The sequence below is a fragment of the Megalops cyprinoides genome, chromosome 23 (genome assembly GCF_013368585.1).
Source record: "Megalops cyprinoides isolate fMegCyp1 chromosome 23, fMegCyp1.pri, whole genome shotgun sequence".
NCBI lineage: Eukaryota > Metazoa > Chordata > Actinopteri > Elopiformes > Megalopidae > Megalops > Megalops cyprinoides.
In genome coordinates, this window is record NC_050605.1 from 3,433,802 (window position 1) to 3,446,753 (window position 12,952).

Consider the following 12,952-nt stretch of genomic DNA (forward strand, 5'->3'; position numbering starts at 1 on the left):
ATATCTCCATCACCCCCTCGGCCCCTATACCAACACATGACAAGACAACACACACACACGTACTCACCCCAGATAAGGTCTTTATGTTGTGCAGTGCATTCTGGGCCTCCAGAGCTGCTTTTCTTGTATAAAATGTTACAAAACAGCACCCTGTGAAAAAGCAGAGAGAGAGAGAGAGAGAGAGAGCGAGAGAGAGCGAGAGAATGGTAAGAACTACAAGGATCAGTGTGGCACAGAATGACATATCTAAGTATCAAATGTCACACAGCTTATCACAAGTCGGCAGAAAGACACAGAGACAGGTTAGCAGTGAATCATGGGGGCTGAGTTGGTGGGCGGGGCCTGGCAGAACGTCAGTCCCTGCATAGGGCCGCGTGTCTGAGGCACCTGCTACACACCTCCAGGCATGGTTTAGAACAATACCCCTGCGTTCACCAGCACTGAGCTTCACAGACCAGCCTCTAAACAGACTCCCATACAAAGGCTGGGCTGCAGCCGGTTTCTGGGGTATATATAAATTTAATATAAATTTAATTTTAAATAAGCTCATTTAAACTCGTATTAAGAGCTAAGTGACGTACAATATCCAGCCTTCTACAGTAAACCTCACAGGACATTAATTACTCCCATCATTGTCACTAATTTACGAACACACGGGTCATGTGATGATATGGATTGGATTTTGATTGGATGAGGGTGAGAGAGCGGAGAGTGCTGATGCTGATTGCTGAGTATTGAGTGAGTTTCTCCAGAGGAGATGCAGTGCCATGTCCTGGAGGCGCGTCCCAGGCCGGCTGCTGTCAGGAGCGCTGATCAAGGCGGAGGAGCAGGGCTGGAGGGGGGCGGGACTGTCCAGAGTGAAGGAGCCCCCCCCCCCCCCCCCCCTTCCTTCTCTCCCTCTCCCTCTGTCTCTCTCTCTCTCTCCTTCCCTCCCTCCTGCCTCTCTTTCTCTCCCATCCTCTCATTCTCCCTCTCTCTCCATCCCTCCCCCTCTCTGTCTCCATCCCTCTCCCTCTCTTTCACTCTCCCTCTACCTCTCCATCCCTCTCCCTCCCTTTCTCTCTCTTGCTCCCTCTCTCTCTCTCTCTCTCTGCAGCCTCCCTGCGGTACCCCAGCGCCCTGCTTTAGAGTCAGGACAGGCGGTGAGCGCAGACGCGAGCAGGGAGCCAATCTCACTCACACGTGTTCTCATACGCTTAACCCCACGCACATATTCACTCACACCACACATTCCTTTAACCACACACACATACCTTTAAGCACACTCTGCCACACTCTCATACACTCACGCGCTTCTACCTTTATCCGCACTCTTTTACACTTACACACTCATGTGCCCACACACACACACACACACCCTCCCAGCCCACAGCAGTGAGCTCTTTTAGCTTTGAGCCAAATGGGGTTTGAGCTGAAAGGCAGGCTGTGCTGCTCTGCTGTCAGGCTGACGGGGAGAGTCTCTTTATGCCTCGCTTTCTTCCTCCTCTCAGATACGTGACGCCTCTCGGACATCTGGCCGAGCACAGAGCTCACAGGCCGCAGTTTAAAATCCCCGGCATGTTCGCAGGGCACGGGGTCTCTGAACGGAGCCGCTCTCGACTGCACGCTCGCCGCACTGGGCTCCGGATGCCCTGCGGTCAAACCGGTCTGAATACCAGCTGACCGCTGACCCTACCCCCATCTGTCTTCCCTACGAGTGCGGGGTGGACAGTCCCCCCCAAAACTCCAGGGAGCGCTAATGAACACCTGGTTAAACACGATGAGCAGCACAAGAGGCTAACCTGGCATCCAGGGGGTTATAGGTTTGAATCCCAGACAAGACTGGTGCGACAGCCACAGGAGCGGTTGCGAATTTTGTTAAAAAAAGGAATGGGGGAGGAGAAGAGGAGAGGATATGAGAGGAGAGGAGGAGAGGAGCTCTCTGCGGCTGCGGTGTTTTTGAGCTCGCTGCCGACGCACTGCAGATGTAATTGGGCTGGGGCGCCGGCGCTTTGCTGCGCCGGTTCTGCCGGGCCCCGGACAGGCAGCGAGCGCACTGAACACCACATCCCCACAAGCGCGGAGCAGTGCACGGGTGTGTGTGCGCGCGCGTGCACGCAGTGGCCACCCCGCCTCCCCTGCCCATTATTATGTTAATTCCGCGAGTGTGACACAGATAGCAGCCACATCAAGGGTGCAAAATTGCTGCTCTTAGATTTCCATAATTCAGATAAGCGGGAAAGCGTCTCTGCTGGGACTGTGTGTGTTTGCGTTCGAGTGCTGATGAATGCTGGGGGAAGAGGCCGCTGTTACGCCTTCGGCTTTCACCCAGAGAGCACAGAGCCATGTCTGACCCATGCTCCCATTCACAGAGACAGCCAGACACAGAGAGGGAGGGAGGAGGGGGGAAGAGGAGAGGGAAGGAGAGGGAAGGAGAGAGAGCAGGAGAGAGTGAGATTGAAGGAGAGAGAGGGAGGGAGCGAGGAAGAGAAAGAGGGAAGAGGGAAGTGAGGAGAGAACAGAAGAGGGAAGTGGGGAGAAAAAGGTAAGGAGAGGGAAGGAGAAGAAAGAAGAGAGGCAGGGAGACAAAGGGACAGAGAGCAGGAAAGGGAAGTGGGAAGAGTGAGAGACAGAAGGAAGGAGAGAGGGAGAAGTAGGGAGGGAAATAAAGACAAAGGGAGAAAGACAGAAAGAGAGCAGAAGGGGGAGAGAGAGTGTGGATATGATATGAAGAAGGTGATTGAGAGAATGACACAGTGGGGAAGAAAATGAGAGAGAGAGAGAGAAAGAAAAGAGAACACAGGCCCATCTCCCCTCTGCTTTTCATGCGTGTCCTTGTGCAGCGGGAGGCTGACATCGCCTGACGTGTAAAGAAGCGCAGCTGTAAGTGCTGGGGTTGTGCCGTTCCCATCGAGGCAACGCTCTGTGTTTGAAACTGACAGCGGAGTGGTTTTAGGAGCAGCCGGGCCTCCGCCCCCACCCCCCACCTGCGATCTCTCTCCCTCTTCCTCTCTCTCTCTCAGTGTGGTTCTTTAACACATCTTCCCAGCTTCTTTCTCAGCAACCTGCCTTAAAAGATTCATTAAAAAAGTCACAGTCTGACTCTGGAAAGGGTAATAAAAACAGCCACACTCTGAACTGAAATGATGCTTTTATTAATGTCTCAGCTTGGACTGTGACCGTTTTTATTAAGATCTCAATTTGGATTTTGAATGTTTTTTTTTTTGTTCTTTATTAGACCTTCACTGTTTTGATTGCTTCTACTGCCTCTTTGTGTGCACGTACGCACCTGCCCACACTCTCACAGAAACACACAGGTTACTCCAGAACCCAGCGAGGTCTTTCACAACCCGAAATACCACGGAATGTGTCAGACCTTGTATGCGCAAACCTCCGTCCAACCCTGCCTCTGCGCGCAGATTTGTCACTCCATCAATATCATCCTCAGGCGGTCATGAGGAGAGGAGGCCGTATCTGAGATCGGCACGCTTCGCTGAAGTGATAAGCCCGACACGAGTCAGTTCTGCTCAAGCAGGCGAGTACACGCCCCCCCGCAGCCACACGCAGTGAAGGAGATGCATGCATGTACCACAGATGTTTCTCCAGCGATCAGCGGGAAGATGAATGGGGTTTGCAATAGGTGTCGCTTATCTGTGACGCGAGGAATTGGGTGCACCATTCACATTTCAAAGTGACCTGAGCTGAGGTGAATGGGAGGTACCATAGACGTTTCCCAGTGACCGGAGAGGAGATGGATGGGAGGTACTGTGGACGTTTCCCAGTGATCAGTGCTGAGATGAATGGGGGGTACCAAAGATGTTTCTCACGTATCGGATATGAGATGAATGGGGAGTACCATAGATGTTTCGCAGGCATCAGAGCTGAGATGAATGGTGGGTACCATAGACGTGTCCCAGTGACCAGAGAGGAGATGGATTGGAGGTACTATGGAAGTTTCCCAGTGATCAGTGCTGAGATGAATGGGAGGTACCAAAGATGTTTCTCACGGATCGGAGATGGGATGAACGGGAGGTACCATAGATGCTTCCCAGTGATCACAGTGGAGATGAATGGGGTGCACCTTGGACATTTCTCTTACTGATCAGTGGGGGGGGGGGGTTGAGAGAGAGAAAATGACAAATGTCCCAGAGTTGGAGAGCAGGCGGGGTTTATGATATCACCCACGCCTGCGTGACAGCGGGGTGGTAAATAACAGTCTTTAAAGGCTCGGAGGACATGGAGAGGAACGGGCGGGCGGAACTCGGGGGACACGTCTCCCGCTCTCTCTCTCTCTCCGCGCTCTCTCCTGTTTACCAGAGTGCGTCAGAGAACAGGCTGTGCTGCGAACATTTGGCCGGGGAAGGAGCGATGTGCCAAATCTATCTGCGGAATTCTCAAACGCTTTTCGGCTGCTGGTGCCTCCTCGAACACACACAGGAATTCACAGACACGAGAGAGAGAGAGAGGGAGAAAGTGAGAGAGACAGTGTGTGAGAGAGATCACACAGAGAAATTCACAGATAAAACAGAAAAGGAGGAAGAGGGGCAAAAGAGAGTGAGGGATACAGAAAGGAAGAGGAGAGGAGGCGGGAGAGAGATAAAAAAAGAGCCATCAGCATGATTTACAGGGTACTCAATCCACCCTGGCAACCTGTCCAGCCACAACTCTGTAAACACAACTCCCTGGCCAAAGAGAAGCACTGAACAGCTCCATACTGCAGGAGCACACACAAGCAAGCATGCACAGGTGCACACACTCCACAGCTCCATCCTACAGTAACATACAAATGCACACGCACGCACGCACGCGCGCACACACACACACACACACACACACACACACACATCGTTCTCTCCCTCATCGCTGCAGCACACCAACAGACAGGGGCATTCGGCTAACAATGCTAATATCTGCTTATTGGATTCTAACAGGCCGCAGTGCTCCAGGAAACATGAAATAAATCCAGCTTCCACCAGTCTCACCTGAATACACCGCGGGGAAAATTACAGCCAGCTTAGCAGGAGCGCTAGCAATGAGAGCATGCGCAGAGCAGGAGAAAGAGGAGAGATTCCCCGTACACCTGGAAAAAGCCTTACTAGAGACAGCGCAAGCCAAGGAAACCGTCAGGACGAAAGCATCTGAACGCATTAAAATCCACACAGTGTATCCATCAGGTGAAGAGTGAGGGGACCACAAGCCCCAACCCCCCCCTCCCCCCAACGCCCCTCTGTTGGCGCAGTCACTGGATTACGGAGGGAGGCGGGAGGCAGTCAGGATCATAGAGATTAATGACCCCGTCCCCTCCTGCCGAATTGAGGCGAGGAGCTACGCCCTGCGCCGGGGGTCTGTGCCTGTACTCTCACCCACTCCATCACTGCTGAGGTGTTTCCCGCCGCTGGACCTGGCGGAACCGCGCGCCCGTCTGCGGTGGCACGCCCTCTCCTCTACCTGCAGGGCTCCGGTGGAACGACCGTAATGGCCGCAGGAACGTGGTGCTCCCCCGAGCCGCCCAGCGCCCCCCGGTCCAATCTGCGGCCGGGCAGACTCCGCTTTCACCCATCCCTCGTGGGTTTTGGGAGTTTTCGGAAAGTTTCGAAGCACAGCGGGCTACCTCAGTTTTCTCCAAAAACTTCTTTTTGCTGATGAGGTGGCTTCTTACCACTGCTTTGGGGAGGACGGCCCACAGTGGGGTGCAGCCATAAATTCGACTGACCTACCTGGAAAACACCGCTGCACTGACCAGCTGGTACCTGGAGTGTAGAATCACTAAACCGACTGGCTCCAGATTGCAACCAGACACACACACGCATCTGTACATTTACATATAACCCACAGGCCTGAGGGACATCACATATTTGTGTGCTCCCTCACAAACACAAACACAAACACAAACACACACACACAAACACACACACACACACACACACACACACACACACACACACACACACACACACACACACACAGTGTCTCCACAGCAGTGAGCTGGAGCCAAGCGGTGGCTTCATTCATTCTGTCCCCTGGAGAGGACTGTGCAGTCCCTGTGAGCCACTCTAAGGGCGATTGCTTTCAGGCCCTAACAACACTGTGTACCTTTTCAAAGGAATGAAGCCATTTCAAAGCGGCCGAGGGGATTGAGCACCATAGGCGTGCATTCAGAGGCTGTGTGTGTGTGTGTGCGCGCACCCACATTCACCTATGTCTCAACATGTGAGAGGGAGACAGAGACGAAGAGAAATCCAGAGAGAGAGAGTGAGCGGGAAAAGTCATTTCCCTTTGGATCCTCTGCTCCAGATGGGCCAATCAGCAGCATCCCACGTGGCCCTCCTCCGTCTGGAGCGCCTGATAATCCCAATCACCGCAGAAACCCGGCCCTGGTGATGGAGTGTTCATTTCGCCCGATGTCACCGGCGGACAGCCCCTGGGGCTCCGGGGCTCGCTTAAGGCTTATTTCCCTAATGGATAATCACACTCCCTGCTGCTTCTCACATCTCGCCTCTCCTCTCTCTTCCGTGTCTCTCTCCTCGCCTCTTCTCTTGCTACTCTTCACTCTCTCTTTTCTCCATGTCTCTCTCCTCTCCTCCTCTTGCTCGGTGACAGTGAACACATTTCCGTTCCATGACATGCCACCTCATTGAAGCCTCACTGAAACAGCTCACTGTAAAGGGACACAACCTAACCCTAACGCTAACTGCTGACCTCACCGGTCACAGGAGCAGGCTAGCTGGGGAACTCCACCAGTGGACATCACGCAGCCGTGCCCGAGCCCACCCAGCGGCAGACAAACGGTGTGATGATCAGCTCCGCAGCAATGCCAGGGAGAGGCCCACTTTGGCAATCTGGCTGTGGCGGTGCACACTCCGCACGCAGGCCAGGCCTGCTCTTCACAGGCGCTCGGCAAGCCGCGGGGAGTGGGAGAACAGCAGCTTGTTCGGAATGAATACATCGCTCGTCTTTCTCTCTCTCCCGCCCTCTCTCGCATCCTCCCTCTGCATCCCCCTCTCTCCTCCCATGTCTCTGCAAACTCCCTCGCTCTCCCTCTTTCCTCCTCCGAGCTGGGGTTCCTGGTGTTTGCCGTTTTAAGATGCACTTTTCGACACTTTTTTTGGACTGAAACGTTCTCAAGGAAATCGCCGGCGTAATTGCAAGTCGAATAAGAGACCGTCTCCAACATCGGAAATGCCCGGGAACTGTGATTTTGGAGATGGTCCCCTATTCAACAGCAGAAACACTTGAGAGCAGTGTTATTGGATAAGGGGCAAATCACTGTGCTTGAGCGTTTCTATTGTTGGATAAAGGACTGTCTCGCAAACCCACCGCACTCTAGCAACTCTGCTGTCGAATAAGAGACCGTCTCCAAATTTCACCGCGCTCTAGCATTTCTGTGGTCAAGCAGCTAAAAAGAAGAATGGATGAGTAATGTCCCCCACACTACTTGCACACACGTCCTAACTAAACAATAAAAGGGAAGAAAAGCTTGCAGTTCAGGTGACAAAAGGACAAAACATTCACAGCCTTGGAAGTAAAAAGCGGTTGACTTTGGATCTGAGCCTGAGCGCGAGTGAACTGCCTCAGTGAGGAGAAGCATCAGACAGCCGCTCAGCAGAAGTCAAATGCTATCAGACAAATGGACAGGGTGAAGGTTCAGCGCTTTCAACACTTCGGGGAAAAAAAACTAAACAACTAAACTAAACAAAATGTCATGGCAAAAGTGTTTCAAAATCAGATTCTATTCCAGACTGACTCAGCCAGGTTCCTAGGACGCTATATCCATCATTGGTGTTTTGTGTAGTAAAAAGGGCTCTGTACACCCAGGCAGGAAGTGAATAATCTTAGAACAGGAAGTGAATCAGCTAGTGGGTGGTTGTGTCTCTGCTGCATCCAACACGGTTTCATATTTTTCAGACTAATGTTCTATCAGTCTCTAGGAAATTCACACCTACTGTAGGGCATCGATTTGTTTTTTATTTTTTGAGAGGACGCTAGCACATGAAGTACCTGAAACGGCCCTTACATGTAACTGTTAGTACATGTGTAGTACATTCCGCTCTCTGTGGTATAGAATTTCACACCTAGGTGCTAACTTCCCCTCTTCCCAGGAGCCGACAGCACAGATTTTCTTGATATTGACCAGGCAGTCAGCTTGGTGCATGCTGTATTGAAAGATCTGTCTCTGCCATTGCTCAAGCTGAAAGCGTTCTCATTTTCTGGCTCTTTGGGAACATTCTCAATGGGGCGTTTCTAAAACAGACCATCCCTAGTGAAAGAATGCTAACAGCACCATCACTTCCTGTTACTAGCCAACACGCAGGAGCTGAATATCTGGTCATAATAGAACATTTGTGTCACAGAGTATATGGGAGTAAAGAGTGGTATTTAGATTAATCGTATATCAGGCTAAAGAGTGGTAGATTAGATTAATGGTACTACATGAGAGTAAAGTGGTAGATGAAATTAATGGTGGTACATGAGAGTAAGCAGTGGTAGATTACATTACTGGTGCTATACTGGACTGAACTGTGGTAGAATAAGGATGGTATATGAGAGTAACCAGTGGTAGATTAGATTAATGGTGGTATATGAGACGGCACAGTGGTAGATTATATTAATGGTGGTATACGAGACAGCACAGTGGTAGATTATATTAATGGTATATGAGACTGAACAGTGGTAGATTAGATTAATTGTGTATGAAACTGACAGTTGTAGAGTAGTTTAATGGTGTTATATGAGAGCAAATGGTGTACACCTGCTCCACTGAGAGCAGACCGCCGGGTGGAAACGGGCCAAGCCCTTACCTTTGCTCTGCGGTGGGTTCTGGCTGCGGTCGCGGAGGATGTTGATCTGGTACACGGCGCCATACGGCTCAAACAGCTCCTTCAGCTCCTTCTCCGACCAGGACCGCGGGATCTGGCCCACGAACATCTTGATGGCGTCCGGGTCCGGCTGGTCCGAATGCTCCAGGGCCCCATTCATCTTGCTGGCCGTGCCATTACTGCAAGAAAGCAAAGAGAACGGGGCGCTGTGTTACATGGCTGCCATTTCAGTCTATCGACGGGCTTAGCGCACAACCACAGGGCACCTGGTGTTACGTTCGATTCATATGCTTCTAAATTTGGTTTGACTTTGGTTTGAACAAAATGGTTGCACTTGGGGTTTAACATACGTCCATCAAGTTACTTGTACTCATACACAACTCATTGATAGGACCTATAATATCTAATGGTATGGACGCACGCAAGCACGCACACAAATTCTCTTGTATCACAACAGCACTTTTCTAAGGGTGGGTGGGGGAGATGGATGGTAGAAGCTGGTAACAATGCATTTGGTCAACAGGATTTCTATAACAGAGTCACATGTCACATGAAAGCAGATGAAGCTACACAGGGTGTCTTATCCAGTGACCATGGACGCTGCTTCAACACATCACACGCCATTATAAGCCCACCCCCCCCTCCCCCACAACACACACGCATACACACACACACAAAATTCTCAGATCCTCTGCGAGCGTGCAAAGCTGTGGGAGGGAGATTAGCACCCAGAGTGTTGAAAGCTGAGCTTAGAGACCATGGGGTTGCACCCCCACCCCCTCCAAGCCATCCCTGCACCTGCTCCCATGCCCCCTCCCCCTCCCCGTGTTCTGCACGATGCAGCCTCGTAGCCCCTGACGTTTAACGGCCGCTGTGTTGAGCAGCGGGGCGAAAAGATGCGCCGCTCTACTGTATGCGAAAATTAAGGACGATGGCTCAGCCCTCCTGCCCATCACTGACTGCACGTGCAGCTTCAGAGCCTTATGGAGGGGTGGCGGAGGGCCTGCATTTACACACCCGGTAATTATGGGGATCGGATTTGCACAGGCACAGCGAGGGGAGAGGGGGAGGGAAGGTGTTAATTCAGGGCTGCCAGACATTCACTGCACAGAAAGAAAGCGAGAGTGAGACAGAGGGAGGGAGAGAGAGAGAGAGGGAGAGAAAGGGAAAAAGGAGTAAGGAGAAAGCATAGGAGGGAGAGAAAAAGAGAGAGAGAGACAGAGCAACAGGGAGGCAGAAAAAGAGGGACAGAAAAGGGAGAGGGAGAGAAAGAGAGAAAGTGAAAGACTGGGGTGAGAGAGACAGAGATTAAAAGAGGGAGCGAGAGAAAAAGTGAGACACACAAGAGGGAGAGACATAATGGGAGAGACAAAGAGGTTTCTTGTATAGTTGTACTGAGATTGTTTATCATTATGGTTTACACTGTTACTTTGGCAAAACTGATTTTGTTCATCCTGCCAATAAAGTGCCATTAAATTAAACTAAATACCACCTAGCCCACGCCAAAGCTGGGCCTGGACTCACTAACATAAACACACACTCACCGCCCCTTCAAAAACTTAATCCACCCTCAACTCCGCATCAACGCTGTACTGTTTCAATAACATCGCTGCGGTAACGTTCCTACAACCTTACAGAACCACTGGCCAGGGGAGGCCTCGCGTTAGCCGGCCAGGCCGGCCACGAAAAAAAAAAAAACATATGACAGTTAAAAAATGAAAAGACAAAAAAAAAAAAACCGTGAGGCAATTCGGAGAGGGAACAATAGACTGAACGAGCACAACATCCATTTTACCCTCTCTGACTCAGCGCTGCAGAGAGATGAAAACCGCAGGACAAATTTGTGAAAATCTTTACGCTTTCATTGTAACGGCGAATAATGAGGGCCTTTTATATGGGCAAATGTGAAAAACGCTGCATGATTAGGCCTGAGGCGTTACAGAGCGCGTCTCTGGGGGAACGAGCGAGTCGATGTGCTGCTACACCACGACTACACCCTGTGTATCCCTCCACGGTGAGCTACTCTGTCAGGGAAGAAAAGATGGGAGAAGATCTGTGGTGCCGATCTGTGAAGAAGGAAAGAGCCAAGAGCGAGAGGAGAACATCGGCCTAGCACGGGTTTTCAGAGATATACCTGAGAGGAGTGGGGTTTTGTTTGGACTGTGGGGTTGGGTGAGGGAGAGGGAGAGGGAGAGGGGGAGAGGGAGAGAGGGGACCGCAAACACACCGACCTCTGTACACGGGACATCCATCTCCTGCAAAAGGAGCTGAAGCGCTCGGCGGAGGCGTCCACGTTCATCTTTAAGGACTTTAGGGACATCTCCGGTGAGAGGGGAGAGGGAACGGGGGCCACGCCCTCAGCTCACGCTCTCCCAAATCGGCGTCCTTTCTCCGCAAACCCGGCGCGGGTCCCCCTCCGCCCTTTCCGTCCCCGAGGTGGTCCGGAAGAGTTACTGCTGCCACGAGAATGCCGATAATAGAGGACAAACGCCTACGCCTCGCTCCTGCGCCCCGGACAACCGCGGGACACCCGGGGGGGTCTCTCCGGGCTCCTAAATCTCCCTCTCCCCGACGGCACACGCCCGTCAAAACCGAGCACTCCCCAATATCAGCTCTGGGGGGGTCGGCGACGGTGCAGCAAGTGACATGCAGCTTTCTGTCGAGCCGAGGTGGGGGGGACAGGGGGACGGGGTGAAGACAGACCGTCATTGTTCCGAGAATGAAGAATGCCAATTCAGCCATTCCCCTGGCGGAACAATAGGCTATGTGTCTGGGGAGCGCATCGTAACGCGGGGAATCTCGAGCTGGCCGAGGGAGCCAGGATTGCATTATACTTCTCATGTGCTCAGTAGACGTAGTTACAGAGAAACACGCAAATCCGGGCGTTTACCGAAGTGGCCGAGGTGAAGTTGTTTACTCGCTAACACGCTAGGGCGTCATCGCGGACTCCACCCATGTAAGTGGATTTGGAGTCTGGTGATCCTAGCGCTGCTCCATGCTGTTTGCGGTTACTGTACACTGGAGCCTGGAGCTGGCGGGACGGCGGAGGGGAGGGTATTGCTATTCAGACACCCCCCCCCCCCCCAACACTGCCCCCCCTGCACTGGGAGAGTGGCTTAGCCCGGGAGACCTTGGTGCGGTCGCTCACACGGGCCGTGTTGTTGTGGATGCTGAGGGGAGAGGTGGGTTATTGTAGAGGGCAGCCTGTGGCAGGGATTAAGCTGTCGAGAGGGTCCTCTCCCTGGTGGCCACCACCTCTGCCACTGTCCCTTGCACCCCACGCTCCTTTGCGCCGTCTAGGCCAGGCATCTGGCTAATGGCTAATCCTGCGCTTACAGATGGCCCGCGTCCTTCCCTCCCGCCACACACCTGCTTATGACCTGACATCTGGCAGTCACGTCCTCGCCTGGGTCTAAGGCCACCTGCTGGCCTGGAGGAGGCACAGCCATGGCGTGGGCCGAACAAAGCAGCTCCTCTCCTCTCCCCTCCACCAATGGCGGCGCCCGTCTCCTCACCGGCTCAAGGGGAACACAAACAGCTCCAGAACCCCGCATAACGCTGTCAAACAGCTGACGAGGAACCCTGAGAATGTCATTCCTCAAATTAATTTCCCCCCCATTTAAAAATCTCACAGCTCGTTTAAAAATAAAAAAAAAAATGACACGTTTCCGAATGTCTCAAAGAAGCCCTCGGGCATGTGCAACAAAGGGGGGGGGGGGTCTTTAACGCGGCCACCGGGAGTAAACCCGCCTGAACTTAACATCAGCGTCAGTCTGACAGCTGCGACAGAGCACTCCGCCCCCCTCCCTTTACACGCGAGCTGACAGGTAACTGCTTAATAACAGTAATCAGCAATGCTTCATGATCCTAATTAATCGCATTTATAATAATGCAGGCCCGCTCTGAGCGGCGCCAATGTGCATAGAGGCACACACACACACACACACACACACAGACACACAAGTGCATGTACGAATATATCTGCACACACACCTGCACACACACAGGATATGCACATGCACTCACTGACACACACAGGCGCACGCACACACACACACACACACACACACACACACACACACACACACAAACTGCAGGGTGTTTTATTGAAAGATCTGACAGCGGGAAAGCTGGCAGCCTCAGACGGCCGGCAGCGA

At 52.4% G+C, this 12,952-nt stretch overlaps 1 protein-coding gene across 16 annotated transcripts in view; it reads right to left on the minus strand.

Moving 5' to 3' along the window:
* celf2 (cugbp, Elav-like family member 2) overlaps nt 1-12,952 on the minus strand; it is a 150,267-nt gene that overhangs the window by 48,142 nt on the left and 89,173 nt on the right. For all 16 annotated transcript variants that reach the window (XM_036518127.1, XM_036518134.1, XM_036518140.1 and 13 more), the window contains 2 exons: nt 8,778-8,974; nt 68-150 (listed from right to left, as the gene is read on the minus strand). In XM_036518127.1, the coding sequence (XP_036374020.1) occupies nt 68-150; nt 8,778-8,974 (280 nt within the window). The remainder of the gene's footprint in view (nt 1-67; nt 151-8,777; nt 8,975-12,952) is intronic.